Source organism: Pavona decussata, unplaced genomic scaffold, assembly GCF_977016875.1.
Source record: "Pavona decussata unplaced genomic scaffold, jaPavDecu1.1 SCAFFOLD_61, whole genome shotgun sequence".
Taxonomy (NCBI): domain Eukaryota; kingdom Metazoa; phylum Cnidaria; class Anthozoa; order Scleractinia; family Agariciidae; genus Pavona; species Pavona decussata.
In genome coordinates this window covers 987,023-1,004,297 of record NW_028145482.1, presented here as the reverse complement: position 1 = coordinate 1,004,297, position 17,275 = coordinate 987,023, and the positions used below count along the sequence as shown (strand labels likewise).

Below are 17,275 nucleotides of genomic sequence, written 5' to 3'. Positions count from 1 at the left end.
TTCTTAATTGCCTGGCATTGTAAACCCTCTCCTTCAGCGTCTCATCATCATTACCTTTTACAGAAGAAAAACCTTCTTACGTAGGATTCTCATCTCTTTAGTTTTGTCTCATTCTACATAATCAAATTTGCAATTCCCAACGAACGTGTTACAAATAAACCATTTCCGAGTTGTTGTGAACCTCACTATGAAGGCGAGGCTAAGTGCAAAATTTTTCATATGAAAATTAGTTTTGTTTGCATATGAATGAAAACTAATTTTCATAACAAAAACTTTGCACTTACCTTCGCTTTCATAATGAGGTTCAAAGCAACTCGGAAATGGTCTATTCTAACCGTATGCTAATTACATCCAATGCTTCGATCATTGAATGAATTCTTACGAGACACCGTGAAGTTCTTATTGAATAAGCACTATCAGCTGATGACCGTAAAAAACCGCCCATTTCTCACATATTCTTAACCCTTATTAAGCCTAACCTAACATTTAGGAATGTTTTTAACCCTTTTAATGTCGTGTGCTGACCATTTTGTGTGTTATGGTTTGTCTTGTGTCACATTTCGATGGTAAAGTAAGTCTGCTTCGCTAGGACGCAACATGACTCATGCTTGTAAACCTTTTTGCAGAATGAAGGTGGTTGTTTGCTTTAATAAACTTATCTAGGAGTCACTTAATGTGGTCAGCCAGTCTCAATTTTCAGGGTAACAAGCCTTCTACATTTTAGCTAGCACCTCAACCTTTTAACGGGGAAAAACTGGTATAAAGGTTCTGTGTGGAATTTAAGCATCATTTCTTTACACATATTTATTGGGACCCACTTGTTTCAATTTTCCGGAGAACTTGTTTAACTACAGCAAAGAAAAGAAAGTAACATTTCAGTCAGCAACTCAACCTTGCAAGAAGTATAAGTATAAGGGTTTAAAGATCCTTTAAGGAATTTAAAGGTGACATTTGCAGTTAAAGCGATTAAATTAATACTCGTTTCATTCGTATTCATTGTCATGGGGGTGCTCTCGTTCATGTCAACCCTCTCCTTCAGCGTCTCACCATCGTTGCCTTTTCAAAAGAAAAACTTTCTTACGCAGGATCCTCGTCTCTTTTAGTTTTGTCTCATTCTGCATAATTTGCAATTCGAAACGAGCGTATGCAAATTACATGGAATGCTACAATCATCAAATGCATTCTTACGAGGCACCGTGTTGAATAAGCACTAAATGCTGATGACCGTAAAGAACGGCCTATGTTTATCCATCCCTTAAAACCCTAACTGAGCCAAACTTAACATTTATGAATGGTTACCCTCGTATTCGTTTTTGTAAGAATTTGGCTTGGTAAGCTGTTGTAGAAGCAACTAAACACTTTTTACTCTTTTAATGTCGTGTGTTTTCCAGTGCGTTATGGTTTGTCTTTTGTCACATTTCGATCGATGGTAAAGCAAGTCTTTGCTTCGTTAGGACGCAACATGACTCATCTTTGTACTCTAATAAAGGTCCGTTTACAGTAAACGGTTTCAATATTTGCTTCAACATGCGTTGAACGCTTTGTTGAACCAAATGTCGGGGGTGTTTGAATAGGTCGTTCAGCATAGTTGAAAACGTAAAAAATGTTGGAAGCTTGTTGAAAGCCTATTGCATCAAATTTAAATTGGTTTAAACTTTCATTCAACATCGATTCAACATTTTTGTTTGTTCTTGAAAATGTTGAATTGCGTTGAAACCGTTTGAACACTGAGTTCATCCAACATTTGCCCAACATCCGTCCGTTCAACTTTTGTTGGCGAATCAAATGTTGAAACCGTTAAAACGGGCCTTAAGTAACACTGTGGTGATCGCTGGCAAACGTTTATGTTTCATGCTGCATGGTGCATGGGGAACTAAGACTAGTTAGGTTTGTTTGAAGTGATTTTTTTGTATTGTATTCCTACTTACTTTGAAAATTATAATCGTCAGAATCCCCACTTAGGTATGGAACCGAAGTTATCTGCGGAGAGGTGACAAAATAGAAATTCTAGTTCTGTCAAGAAAAAAACTTGTCACATATTAGAGCGCTCTTCAATTGAGTGTCGAAAGTAATTTGGTAATTTCTGTACTTTGCTCAGTGATCGGTTAGCGAAAAGTCCCGCCACTTTTTCAACTAATGAGAAGCCAAACCAAAACCAATCGCGACTTGCGCGCACGCGTTTTCCCGCGCTTGGTGCGGGTTTCTTGTACTTGCTCTTTGAATTCTGATTGGTTCATTGCACTGTTTCCTTTTATTATGACTGGCCAGAGTAATTACGTTGGTTTTGGTTTACGACAGTCAAATCAAAAACGCTCTAATGCGCACAGGTTTAACAATTACTGACACTGTGACTCATTATCTTTAATGCAATGATGTAAATGATGCAAACTTTATTTAAACACGGAGAATCATCAGTTTAGATTAAAGAAGGAAGTCGGTTCAGCATCATTCGGACACTGTGATGATTATACCTACCATGACATAAACAGTTAATCCTTCCAGAATGCCTTTTGAAGAATTATTGAGGATCGAGGACGTGACGTTCTGAAAACGAAACGAATTTCAATTTCATAATTTGGGTCGTTACTTACAATAAGTGATAGTCTGGGCCATTTCAGTGTTCAGTAGGAAGGTTGGTTAATTCTGATTGTACCTTGCTTCGTTGGTTTCTTGATCGAATGTATGAATGGATCGATTAACTGACTGACTGACTGACTGACTGATTGACTAGCTGACTGACTGACTAGCTGACTGACTGACCGACTGACTGACTGACTGACTGATTGGCTGGCTGACTGACTGTGTGAGCCGCGCGGCACCCATGTAATGCGATAGAAATGGAATGAAATTATTTTTATTGAGTAATAATAATTTAATTCCATTTCTATCGAATTACATGGGAGCTACGCGGCTCACCCAGTTTCCAGTACTTGAATATACCCATTGCCGCGAATTAAATAACTTAATTCCCACAACCAGCTCCCAACTGACCTCGTAGCTCAATTGGCGAGGTCGTGGGTTCAAATCCCGCCGAGGGATCAAATCTTTGCCCTCGGCAATCCACATTGCCTTCACAGAAAACTTTCTTTATCTTATTTTTGGTCGACGTCATCAACAACGCATAATAAACAAACTTTGCTGTGTCATTAACATATACATGAAAAAGAAACGGACCCAAAATGGCGCCTTGAAGATTTCCACACGTTACAGCGGACATTGATGAGGTAACTCCGTTTACGCAATGGACTTGTTGTCAATCTTCTAAATACTATCTAAACTCAGCAAGCAAGCGTCTATTCTATTCCTCAACCATTCAATTTGTATAGGTAATCACATGATCCCAAGTGCAATTTGGAATAAATGAGCACGAGTAAAGTTTTAAAAGGCTAACAAAATTGCACGAGCCCGCAGGGCGAGTGCAATTTGTGGTCTTTTAAAATTTTACAAGTGCTTATTTATTCCAAGTTGCATGAGAAAAATCATGTGATTACTTGTTAATAATATGCGTACAAAAATTTCCAACGAGCTTGAATTTGTTTATTTTATGTCTGTCAGCTAATGCTCCGCCTACATGTATTTGATTGGTTTCAAAAATGACAAGCTTGATTGACATACATGTTCATACGTACGGAAAACATGCTAAAAATACCATCTCTCTAAAAGAGCAAGTTTTCAAATCAGAAAGCAAACTTTTAAGTCAATGTTAAAAGAAGTCTGAAGTCAATCACCGTCCTTGGCATATTTTCGCACTGACTGGATTTCCGGTGAGGGCAAAAGGCGGAATGATGTTGCGGAATGGTATGTGGAATGGCGTGCAGAATGGCATAATTATGCGAAATACGATTTACGCGGGTAATAAATTAACTAAAAGAGCGCATCCTGTTTTCGCGCCAATTTTATAAGAGCAGCAGCTTTTCTAATGTTCTTTAATGATGCATGGATGGGTGGTCGAAGAAGGGATGGATGGAGCATAGGAGGAAGGGAGGAGGGGAAGAAAGGAAAGAGTAACCTCTGGCCACATCTTACCTGTCCTAAGCCCGGACAACACAACTGAACCGAAACAGGGAAAGTCACTGACATCAGTAAAACGAGTGAACCAGACCCGGCATACAACAGGGAAAAGGAAGATGAAATCCAGAATGGATCTCTTGACTTCCGAACCCGCTATCAAGACTACAATCCCGAACGTGCAAAGCCTGTACAAAACTCGCAAAGTCGCAAGAAAACTGAAGAGATATGTTAGTATTGCTGCGGGCCTTCAACATTGGCAATAACAGAAGCAAGATTGATGGGTGCTGAAGGAAGAACAATGACGGCAGGTGAGACGTGAGACCTGGTTGGATTTGTAGCAACAGCAATGAGGGAAAAACCGAAATAAAAGACCTTTGGTAACATGGACTGGCAACAATGTAGATTTAATGATTTTGTGAAGAGAACAAATTAGTCATTGAGTAGAACCGAACAAGGAAACAACTACAATATCACAGGAAAGTCACCTGTAGGATGAGAGAGCTATATTGTTCAATTCCTTAATAAACAGCATCCAGAGACGATTCGTCTGGGTTGTGCCGATATGATGTTAAGAGGACTTGGAAACTGATCATCACCTTTTAAGTGGGGAAAATGTTTCTTAAACTTCGACGTGCAAGAAATAAGTAAAAGACAAGAGAAAGGAACGCTTCAATATCCCTAAATTCAGCCACCACACGGCCAGAAAGAAAGCCTCAGCATTCTCAAAGATCAATAATTGTAAGACTTTAACAAGGCTTAAGAAGAAAACCGGGAAGTCGTGTTGGCTTACGATGAAAGAAAAAAAGATGAAAGAATTGAAGAACACACACTGCAGTAGCTTAGAGAAAACGTATACAAATTTGTCATAATGGCTTCTTAAAGAAATGTTGGGCAAAAAACAGACTGAAGGACAAGAAGGCGCAAGATAGTGCACGGTACATTTTAAGGGTAATTACATTGAGAAACTTGCCATAGGAGTAGAACAAGACGCTAAGTTAAAAGAGTCACAATGACTTTTAGCAAAGTCCAAGAGTGCGGCTTAGGATGCAACGCGAGAGATGCGAAAAGCGTCTTAAGGTGATTCCCCTGTTTTCGCACCTCTTCTGCGCATAACAGTCGACCCTTCTTTTTCGTTTAAGTAATTTCTCACTGGCCATTTGTATGAAGACAGTACACATGCAAACGCAAATAAATTTAATGAACGAACTTTCTACAGTACCTGTGATCGGGGAGCTGCCTTTTTTTAAACTCGACCCAGTCTTCTCTCGTCCGTAATGGTTTTCAAACAGGATTTTCGCGCTTTGAGGATCAATAGTTCGACAACGAGCACGGTGACCCCCACTTTTTAATGCATGAATTTAAATTACACAACGGTATCTGCTGCATGTCTCGATTTTCAAGAAAAGCTTAAAATTCTGCTTTAAAATATTTTGATTTTAAGGCTGTAAAAAACAAGTCTTTAGATAGCGCTGGGTGTGTACGTATGCAGAGAATTCTTGATTTTGTTACATAATGAATAACTCTTATAAAACTAAGGTGGTTTAAAATGTATTTCAGAGTCTTTATTGTTGAATTTCTCTAATAACTTAATCCAGAAGTGCCTTTTTCAGAAATTCTAGTGCCCCTTTCTGCTTACTAAGGTTATAAGTGATGAGAACCTCGTCGGTCGCAAAGTTGCTGTAAAGGCCATGCATGTTGTGCAAAAATGAGCCCGGTGACCCTTATTTTTTCTTGCATTTTTTTAATATACGTAACACGATTACCAACTGGATGAAGTTTGAGAAATTTTTTATTAATTGTTCTTTTAAGGGGGAATCACCTTAAATAAGGAAGATCTGATACCAAGACCACTTAAAACACACTTCCAACGAATCTACTCTAACAATACTGCAAGACATTCAGGAGGCAGAGCCTGCCTGGATGTCCGCCTCGATAATATCTCATAAAAAAATTACTGAAAATAAATAATGCAGTTAATATAATTTCCTTGGATAACGTAATATCTAGTATAAACTTAAACATTACCTAACCACAACTCTCACCTTTCCCAGATATCGGCAACTGTAGTTGGAATAAGGTCCACCAATTTTATAAATCATCTTGTATCCAGTCCAATTCACTGTCTTATCTGTTACGAATTTATAGATACTGCGTAAGTGTTTTTAAAAGCAAGCATAACACATTTTTGTTTAGGTCAGCATTTTAATGTAATTCCTATCTATTACTTATTTTGGTTTATTTTTTCTTTTTTACATTTTGATGAATTGTAGCCAGTTTTTGTACATATATCTGATATAGCATATAAGGCCCTCCCTCGCCCCCCACCCCAGAATTTTTGGAAGTTTAAAATCAATGTGCCAAAAAAATATATAATTAAAACAAATTAACGTGCAACAAAGAGTTTTGAATGCTAACGCTGCAAATGTTTTTTTTTTCCCACAACAATCTTTTTATTACCTCAGTTCCCTCCGCTAACAGTTGGTTTTTAAACAACAGCAACAAAGGCACTCCTACCTCGTGAAACGGAATTAAGAGCCAAAATGGATCGAAATCAACCAATATCAAGCCATAAAAGCAGTTGAAATAAAACTACTAAGACGTTTTCTAAGACGTCCGCTCATTTATAGCAATATTAAATGTCCTTAGGTTCGGACATTGTCGAAAACCACACAAATATGTCCTGTCAAGAGCCACAGGAAAAGAAACTCTCCTGAAGTTGGATTCTTATTGCCCGGTTCCAAGTTTAAAAAAAAGGAGAGAAAAATTGGTCGTCGTTTGTTTCTGTCCTCCTTCAAACGTGAAATTAGGAAATTTCACGGAGTAGTTCGCATACAATGACGGCAAAGAAATGTAACAAAAACTATGATAAAGGTGCAAAGTTACTGTTTTGCTTACTAAATCTATTGCTTTTTTGATGTTCTTTTCTTTGAGTGACCGGGAGGGGGGGTTGCTCTGTTTTGACGAATTTGCTCGGCCCCCTTAGGTGTTTAGCCTTGCTACGGGCCTGATAATATATGTATGTATTTTTAATTTAATTGTATTATTCTTATAAAGTGCCATTGATCATTGAATGTAAATAGCGTTATATAAATTATTATTATTATTATTATTATTATTATTATTATTATTATCATTATTAGACCTGTGTTTGTTGGTTTCACTACTATTACACTATCAAAGCCATGAAGACAATCGCTACAAACGGAGCTTACTGACAACAATGCTTGATCGCGCACACCGATTATCTTCCTCCTGGGCCTATTTCTCTGACGAGTGTGATCGCCTAAAGAACGTTTTCGCACATCTTAAATACCCTGAACGCTTGATAAATTCGACCATTAACACCTTCCTACACTCAAGAATAGTTGACCAGCAGCCCCCACACACGCCGAAAGAACCAAGAGCCATTGTTCGTGTAGTCATACCGTTTAAAGACCAGGAATCGGCAAATTATGTTAAAAAAGAACATAAGGATCTCAGCATAAAGGTGCAGACAACTGTCCAGCCAGTATTCGTTAGCCGCAAACTTGAGCAAGATCTAAAAGTACGCGAAACCAACCCACAGATCGTCAACCAACAACGCGTCGTTTATCATTTTCAATGTGACCTGTGTGAAGGCTATACGCGCGGACACTTACACACACGTGTGGATGGACATAAACAAAAAGCATCTTCAGTGTATAAACACTACCACGAACAGTATGGCGAAGTCCCGAAAGACCTACTGAGGCGTTTTAGCATTCTGAACTAAAAAGCGTAGAAACAAGTTCGATTGTTTGGTTAACGAAATGCTTTTCATCAGAGACCTAAAATCCACTCTGAACGTGCAAAACGACTCTATTCGCGCAAAAGTATTTCTTTAATTAGCCTCAAACACTATATGCTAATTTATTGATACACCTTGCCGCAGACTCTGTAATTTTTTATTTCTCCTTGACAATGGCGTCATGAAGACACCGAAACGTCGGTTTTTATCGTTAATTTTTGCATGTCTCTGCATTACCAAATCTTTATTGATAAGGATTATTATTATTATTATTATTATTATTATTATTATTATTGCTAGATTTCCCCACAATTCAACTTCAGAAAACCAACAAAATGACCAAAAAACAGTCAAAACTAAAAGACGAACACCAAAGAGATACGAAAACATGAAAATTACTTTAAGAAAGTTAAATATTCATAAAAAGGAAAAATTACTGCTTCTGAAAAAAATTCCCTATCGAAGGAAGATTGAACTTAATAGGGTCCGATATATTTTTTGAAACGTTTTGGCCATTTCGCTTCCGTGACGTTACAATAGAGTACTCTAACCTAACAACCTCGTGTACTTTGTCCTAAAATTCTATATCCACGTGGACACAGAATTTCTCATAGTGCACCTTCTGAAGCCGTAAATTTAATTATAACAATTTGTAACAATCTAGTGGACCAGGAAACCTTTTTCTCTTTAAGCAGTACCAACGTTATTACAGTCAAGGAGGCCGAGGTGTTGAACTCCAGATTAGAAGTCCAGTACCCTAACCACTAGGACACACCACCGTCTCGGTAAACTAGCTTTAACGTAGAATTAAGGCATTTCTTCGTTTTATCACTTACCGTGCAGAGGCTTCCACGATACGTTCGTATAATACCTTCCCGTGTTACCAAGTTCGTCAAGAGTTATGGTTATCTCTTCACGAGTAAGAGCTGTTCCACCGAAAATACCATTTTTGCATTCTTTATTGTCTGTTGATTCAACAAACGTGTTAATAAAATATTCATTTAACATGGAGTCCAGAGTCGCAATCAATGGCTAAACAAATCGTGTGCTAGCGTACATCGACCAGGGACATTTTGCCTGGACTTAACACTTATGGATATCGGACTAACATAACTTAACGGGACGATTATTCAAATAAAGTTGACATGGGTTCTGAGAGAAACATATCTTAACAAAACAACGATCTATCAGGTGATTTTCTTCTGTTCAATCTGAATAATAAACTTTGCCTACTGTAAGAAGGAAAACCAAGCTTTTGTTTGAATACCAGAAGCAGTAATTATAGTAAAATTACACTCAGGCCACAGCCTTATCTATATCTGGCAGTATACAGCTATTTCAATTAACGTTGTCGGATTAAAATCAAGCTAAAAGACAAAACCGCAATGTTTTGTGGGATTAGTTTTTATGAATAATTTCATCAAAATCATCCCTGCACGTGCAGGTCATTGTACTGCTAATTACAACCTATTGTTAACTACAGGCATGACTGATTTTGATGAATTTATTCATAAAAATCCCAAGTAATCTTTCGATCTTGTCTTTAAGCTTTATGCTTTGAACCGACAACGTTAATTGAAATAGCTGTATACACGTTTTTATGCGCGAAGTCAGAATACTAATAATAATATAGTCCGCTTTTCCCCCAGTCCTCTGTCTTATTTCTTCTTTGTTCACCAGTTCTCTTTCACGTTATTCTGCGGTTTCAATCTGCTAGTTTGATTTCACCACGCATGCTTGTTACAAAAACAAGCAATTGAGAGATTTATAAGCTTAGGGTAATGAATTAGGATGATGGTGATCTGTTTGAAACATCTTTTCAAGGTTGATCAAACTATCTTGGACGAACCACCAGCAAACATATTGAAAGTTACAACGTGTATTCTGCGCATGCTTAACTAGTAGAAACAGCTGCTTTTCCTACTTCGATTCAGTACCGAACCATAACAGACCGGTCCCGTATGGCCTGACGTTAACAAGCGGAACCGTGCCGTGTGAGCAGAAATGGTCCATTCCAGGATAGGGTCGGATCCACTTGGGACCGGTCCCGCGTGAACATAGCCTAAGCATCCCGCGAGAATGCCATTAGGGGCATCTTGTATATTAATTTTCAATGTTAATATATATATTTAGCCAAGCCTAAAAGCGGAGCTCCACAATAGAAGTCTGCTTATTGTATGAACGTAATAACCTTATGAGTTCCTCATCAATTCTGCAGTTATATAGTACATTTTTAATGCATATGCAGCTAACTGCTCATCAACAATAACAATGTAAAACAGAGGGGATGAATGAATTGTTGTAACAGAGGGCAGTTTTTCGTAATTTTCCTTTCACCGAGGGCAAAATTACTTACTCCTGATTGGTCGAGGGGCGAAAATGCTCGCTCCTGATTGGCTGAGCACGACAGTTTTACATTTTGTTGGTTTCTGCATTTTGTGTCCAAAAAAACAAGTTCTTTGAAGTTCTTTCGAAGTTCGACTCTTTAAGCCGGGTTCTTAGTACCAAAAATACATGGAAATCAAGTGCTGCAGCTAGGAGGGAAATTCCTAAAAGTTAATTTTGGTGTCTCTCACAAGAAACAGCAAAAGATTATTTGTGTCAAAAGCTAAAGACTTGGATCGGATTGATTTTATTTTGTTTGGTTGAAAACTGAAATCAGTCATGGCGTCCAAGTGCTTTCAACGAACGATAACCGAGCATGAAAGTGTCCTTTTGATGGGAGGAAGGAGCAGGAAGAAATTACTCTGCAAGTTCCTTCTTTGGATCCATAGTTTGCTATTTTAGTATCGATCTATGTTCGTGTGATTTTCAAGCGGTAGGAAGCTTTACAGCGCAGGTGAACAATTAATTGATGCCTAACATTTGATTTATCGTTGTTAGTTTGCTACTGAATTAAACTTGTATTCTCTCTTAATTACATATATTTAATGGGAACTGTTCTCGTCGGTTTTGTTTGTTTTGTACGCTACAAAAAAATTAAATAATTTGTTCATTGGTTTGCTTGCGCCTTCGATGAGTGTTTTACTGACTGTTTTATGAAGTTCCTTGATAGTTTTAGCAACATTTTGCCCTCTGTGTGATAAAAGCGGAATTTAAATGGACTCAAAATGATATTTTCTGTTTTTATTATTGTTTTTAGTTTTTAAGATGATCGAGGCAAAACGGTTTGTGAACAGCCAACGCGCGCTACCGGCACTGTCACTGTCTAGTAAATTTTGCTTATCAAGAAGGCCGTACGCTATAAACCTCAGAGAAAATGGATACACTAACCAAAAAACACACTTCAAATATATCTTTGAGTAATAAATGAAAAAAGCACTGTGATAATTCATAGCAATAAGTACAGAAATAAACTAAACAACGATCTTTGAAAAATTCACAAAAAACAAGCGAATGAATGTTTTGCGTAAACTTTGTTTTGATGAAAATGGAATCACACTTTAATTTTACATTCGCTTTTAACGTTCTTTGAAAAGACTTTCAGTGAAAATTACTCACACATCTTAATCTTTGCGGTTATATCCTACTGTTTGAAGTATTTTTGTTTGTTCTCTGTCAAGATTGTCAGAAATATATGCAAGAAAAACTTGTCAGTAGTTTTTTTTATGCCAACGATACAATGTTGGGAGACGTTTGTTTGACTGACTATTTTAGCTCAGAATCAATTTTTTTTTAAAATGAAGCAAAATGGAATGAGATTAGAAAATAAAACTCCAAGGGAAATAACGAACATGGACCGAAAAATGAGCTCAAAAGGCTGCTCTGAGGTTAAACAAGTTGCAGTGTCAACACTACAAGAAAAAAATATATTGCAAAAACAGCAAAGTTTTGTCAGCAAAATCACATGAATATACTCGCCTCTTTGGAGAATAACCAGTCCTTTTATTCGATTGCTGATTTTTTCGTTCGTTTACAACGTTGAGTTTCACTTCAAGAGGAAAAAATCCATCGAATCGTAATTTCATTTCATCGCGCCGGATTAGACACTGATTAGAGTAAAATAATTTATCTTCAAGATTCAGCCGCTGTTTATGAAGTGCCGCCTCTAAAAGCTGCTAAAAGAATCGATTTGTTTCTCCCGCCGCGATCCGCCTTGCTCTTTCTCCCGCTGTGTGACGGCAAAATTGGACGAGATCAGAAAATAAAACTCCAAGGAAAATAATCAACATGGACCGAAAAAATGAGCTCAAAATACTGTTCTGAAGTTAGCAGTATTAGCTTAAGACTAAGTTAAAAGGCGTGTCAAAACTGCAAGAAAACAATATCTTGCAAACCAGCAAACTAGCAAAGTTTTGTCAACAAAATTGCACAAATGTACTCGCCTCTTCTGAGAATAACCAGTCCCTTTATTCCATTGCTGATTTTTCCGATCGTTTTACAACGTTAAGTGAGCGAAACGTTTCACTTCAAGAGGAAAACTCCAACGTTTCGTGGCGCCGGATCGAAGTAAAATGATTCTGATGATGTGCCAGTCGATTTGTTTCTCCCGCCGCTAGTTGCCTTGCTCTTTCTCCTGCTGTTGGTCACATATAAAAATTTGCTTTGTATCTTGTCGTCTTCAAAATTATTTTTGTTTTGTTTTGTTTTTTTCTCAAACGCAGTTGGCGATGCAACTTCCCACCAAACAAACGCGGCCGGCAGCGCAGTTGGCCATGCATTTTCCCGCCAAAAAACAACCCGGGTTCATTTATGTAAGCCAATGTGAAATGAGACACTCAAATCCTGTGCCGCAACACGGGGTTTTTTCGGCACCCTTTCCTGTTCTTTCTCTCTTTGTTCATCACTCATGTTTCGCCTGTTTGCTACCGCTCTCAATCGCTCTCTTTGACGTGGAACTTTGCTTCTTCGTCGCCTATTTTCTCGATCTCTTTCTATCTCCCTTTCTTTGCTTTACATGTTTGTAGACCTATTCATAAATTGAGTTTGTGTTTTGTCGTACACGTCGTCTTCAAAATTAAATTATTATTATTTTTTTTCTCAACCGCGGTTGGCGATGCAATTTCCTCCCAAACAAACGCGGCCGGCAGCGCAGTTGGCCATGCATTTTCCCGCCGAAAAAAAAACCTGATTTGCAGCACAAGGTTTGAGTGTCTCATTTCACATTGCTTACATGGAGGAGCGTACGTACGTACGTACGTTGTACGGTCGGTCGGACGGAAGTGACGTCATAACCAAACCAAAATTTCTCGCACTGATGGGTTTACCAAAATCTCTTAGCTATGGGGCTCCGCTCGCGCGCGCCTTGCGGCGCGCGCGGGAGCTCCGCTATTAATCCTTGCTTTGATCATGATTGTACTTTATCGTTCACTTGCGTATTTTCTTCCATTACTGAAACACTAAATGAAACAAAATAACAAAACTTACTTACATATCGGTTCCGCTTGAACCAAGGGTTAAGCATTTAAAAACAAAGATACGAGACAATGCGAAAAGCGATATTATGCTCTGGCAAAAATGATGCTAAACCCGCTTTTATACACACGTGATGACGCTGAAAGATGCGATCACAAACTTACAAACCCAAGCAAAGGTAACTAGGGCCAAACTTATGACTTTTGTTGTCGTCGATTTGCAGGACGGGTGTGCAAAAATAAAAGCCGTCCGCAAATTAAATGTAAGGTAAATAATTATACAGTACCCGCCTGGATTAACAAATGCTATTTGCGGGTCCAGTGTTATTGTAAACTGTATTTAACTACAAAGATAAATAAAGTTGAAAGTTGAAATTTGAAAGTTTGGTTTACCATTCTTTGCTATCGTCCAAAAAAAGGCTCGCAAAATAGTCCCTACACTTTGCCGCAACAAGCATTGAAGATCGATTTTTCGCTCGCATAGTTTTGGTGCTTAAGTCGCTGCAAGCGTCACAATAAATCACAAGATAACAGAAAGGACGATGGTTTTTCATATTTTCTCATTACGCTGTGCAAAACTACCAAAACAAAAGACACTACCTTGTGAGTCGACAGCTGGAATTGAATTTTCTTTGCCGTTCGAGGTATCTGTAAGAAAAACAAATAACGTGACATATCCGCAATCAAGGTATTAAAGCCATGTGGTCATAGCGAGATCTTCCAGTGGATCCTTACGAAGCATGAATTACAATGCAACGGGACATGCCATGCAAACGGCCATCTAACTTGTTGACATGTACAATCTTCCGAAGGGTTCTGTGAGTTGAAGTACACGAAAAAAGAAAAGAATCGAAACGGGTGGGAATGTACCATCAATGAAGGGACAAGCATGCAGGCTTCTCGTCTACTCTCAAAGAACGGCTGAAAACAGGGTAAAGGAAACCTTGGCTGTACATATGATATGCCTTTGCAACGACGAGGGGAGACAATTTAAGTTAGTAACTATGGGCTGACCAACTAACTTCTGGATGACGGACTGCCTTTCCAAGTATCTGGTCATATAAATTGAGGGTTGGTGATGAATGAATAAGGTGCTCACCTCGTCTGATTCTCTTGGATAATGGCTTGACATTCAGTGTTCCAACAAAGCACTGTTTTACTGATAACAATATAGGAAAGTTATGGGATAAATGAAATGTGTATTATTAAGAGGCAAATTAAAGGGCTCTTAATAATATAATAATTACCTGGTGGCCGACTAAAGGACTAAAGGACTAAAGGATTGGACGGTCGACAAGTAATGGATGGATGAACAGACGGACGGCTGAACAGACGTAGGCATCTATGCATGCCAAAATCGATCTGTAAAGTCTACCCCTGTTTTGATTTGTTTTATTTTTTTTTGCTTTAGCATTGTTCTAACTTGTTGTTTTTCGTCGTTTTTCCATATTCGTGCACACGTATCGGGGTCATGTTCACAGTCGTGCAGCCAAACTGACTACCACTTGTTGTCTGTTTGTTCGTTTTCTTGGTTTGTTCGTGTACAAGTTTGGAAAAGACAGGGCTCTGTGCTGCAAGTTTATAGAGTAACTGTAGTGTGCAATACATCTAAATCTACTTAGGACAAGTTTGATTCCATTGATACATTCAATTATTGAATGTATCAATGGTGAATTTACGTTACAAACTGTGACCTCGGTAGAGGAAAGGAGTACTAGAGTTGTGGGGCTGTAGTTGTAGTACTAGTGTGTGGGTGAGAGCTCGAGGAGGAAGGAGAGGGTCCGTGGTAGGTACAGTTTCTTCAGCTTAGTTTTCCTTCGTTCTACATGGGAAGAAGTTACTTTTGTTTCCCCCTCGAGACTCGAGGACATAAAAACCAATTACTTCCCTCGGGGCCAGACATTAAGTGCTTTTTAGTATTTTGCGTAGAATACAGAATGGAGCTAACCGATCATGAAGTTGCATTTAACAAGGGTGTTATTGTTTTATTTTATTTTTTTCCACATTTGCTCCAAAAAAAAAAAAGTCTTCTGCATAAACATTCAATTCACACACTATTGTATGAGTGTATCCCGGGCGATAATAGCTGAATTGTATCCAGCGCGGGATACATTTGAATTGAATTAAGACCACGTGAATTAAGACCAAATGTACAACAAAATATATGAAAGATAAATGACAAAGTTAGTACTCACTCATCCTTAGAAGGCACTCCTCGTAACAAAAATGCCCACGTAATACCTGTTAAAATAAAACAGAATAAAGAATAATTACAGCATATATGATAACAGTAACTTAAATTGTCTAATTGGAGACACTATATAAATCACTGAAAGAAATAGTACAAACTGAAGTCACAACTGGCGGAAGGCAGACTTAAGTCTGTTTACAAAGCATGGTCTTAGATTTGTAAACGGGCTACCGTGAAGCAAATTGATGTGGTTCGAATGGGACTTGACCCCTGGATTAATGGCCGACGCCTAACTGTCCACTATGACAAAGTCTTAAAGAGATACTCTATACCCCCGATCGAAGATAAAATCCAATCTCCCTTTATTTTTCGTTTTCGTTTTCCACCCATATTCTATCGCACAAAGTTCGCGCAAAGGGTAAATCCGGTCCTGTATGTGACACAGACTCGTATACTTTTCCAAATACTGTTATCTCCTGAAATGATGATATCCCGTCGACAAATTTCAGTGGCGGTAAAACTAGATCTTTCTTCGCAAATTCCTAACTCGGATTACCAGTGGACGTGAACCTTCCCACGTCGAAGAGTCTACAAGGGCCATATTTGGACCTAGCCTGCACCAAAAAATAAACCTTTTGCTTACCCGACCGACCGACTAACTTTTATTTATTTATTTATTTATTTATTTATTTATTTATTTATTTATTTATTTATTATAATTCACAAAGGTTTCCCATCACTGCGAATGTGCATGTGAAAGATTAAAAATACACGAAAAAAAAGCGGTGCTATTATGTTACAAAAATAAATAAATAAATGAATAAATAATAACAATAAATAAATTAATTAATAAATAATAATGAATATACAAAATCAGTGGGAGAAACTAAACTAGTTCGTCATAGCAGATTTGAAATCGTCCACAGATGGCTGATCTAATAAAAAAAGAAGGTAGAATGTTCCATTCTTTTACGGTTCTGGTAAAGAAGTTGTACTTGTAGGTGTTATGAAAGAGAGGGCGATGAAAACGAAACCGTTTAAAGAGATGGACTTGCACCCTTCTTTTTTTTATCTTTTAGAACGTTAGAAAAGCTTGGGGTTGAGCGCTAATATCTTTTTCGGAATTTGACCCTGAAAGCGTTCTGAACATGTTCCTAAGTTTCCTGTCATGGCATTTCAATAAATCAAAGTTTACGCGATCGGAGATCTATCGGGTTACTCAACTGCTGCGTACAAGATGTTGCACCAGACAACACTCTGTAAATGAAAACACTTGGTCAAATTAAATACATCCTGAACTGACTAATAGCCTGGGGTATGTTATTAATATGATATTAAAAGTTTGGTTGACCTCAATCTCAGCGTTCTTATAAGAAGGTATACCATAAAATGGAACTGACATGAGGAGAAATCATATTTCCCAAGTATCTCGGAAACCGGGCCCACCTCAAGGAGTAATCGGTTTCCGTTGTGCGATTATCCGTTTATTGAAATATACGTTCGAGCAGACTGTTATGTGTCAAGATGTCCGCGCCGGACAGGATTTTCAAAATACTCCGTGTTCGGCAGTCCGATAATTTCTCAATTTTGGTTCTATGTACGCAAAATACTCGATTTATCCAATGCCATCTTTGTTTACATCGCGAAGAAGTTGTCGATTACAGTCCCCAATTCTCTTACCGCTCCACACTCTATGCAAATCTCGGCATCATCAGACTTGGAAAGTTATTTGCGTGTTTGCGCGGTAGTAACTGCCGAACAGCATTTTCAAAACACTCCATATCCGGCAGTCTCATAATTTCTTAATTTCGAATCGATTTAATACGCGAAATAACCGATTTATCCAATGCTATCTTTGTATGTCCAAGCTAGCAGAATGATCGGCAACCAAGGACCTTCGTTTTCTGAATGGCCTTGCAAACCAAAACAAAGATAGCGGTGAATAAATCTATT

At 38.2% G+C, this 17,275-nt stretch overlaps 1 protein-coding gene across 4 annotated transcripts in view; it reads right to left on the bottom strand.

Annotated features, from left to right (window-relative positions):
* The window catches only part of LOC146478974 (uncharacterized), a 32,358-nt gene that overhangs the window by 13,178 nt on the left and 1,905 nt on the right, over positions 1-17,275 (bottom strand). For 3 of the 4 annotated variants that reach the window (XM_085111254.1, XM_085111252.1, XM_085111255.1), the window contains exons 2-9: positions 15,327-15,372; positions 14,231-14,290; positions 13,729-13,779; positions 8,614-8,742; positions 6,054-6,139; positions 2,476-2,544; positions 1,929-1,980; positions 819-848 (exon numbers count right to left, since the gene is read on the bottom strand). In XM_085111254.1, the coding sequence (XP_084967380.1) occupies positions 819-848; positions 1,929-1,980; positions 2,476-2,544; positions 6,054-6,139; positions 8,614-8,742; positions 13,729-13,779; positions 14,231-14,290; positions 15,327-15,372 (523 nt within the window). The remainder of the gene's footprint in view (positions 1-818; positions 849-1,928; positions 1,981-2,475; positions 2,545-6,053; positions 6,140-8,613; positions 8,743-13,728; positions 13,780-14,230; positions 14,291-15,326; positions 15,373-17,275) is intronic. The other variant, XM_085111253.1, reaches the window with a different exon arrangement.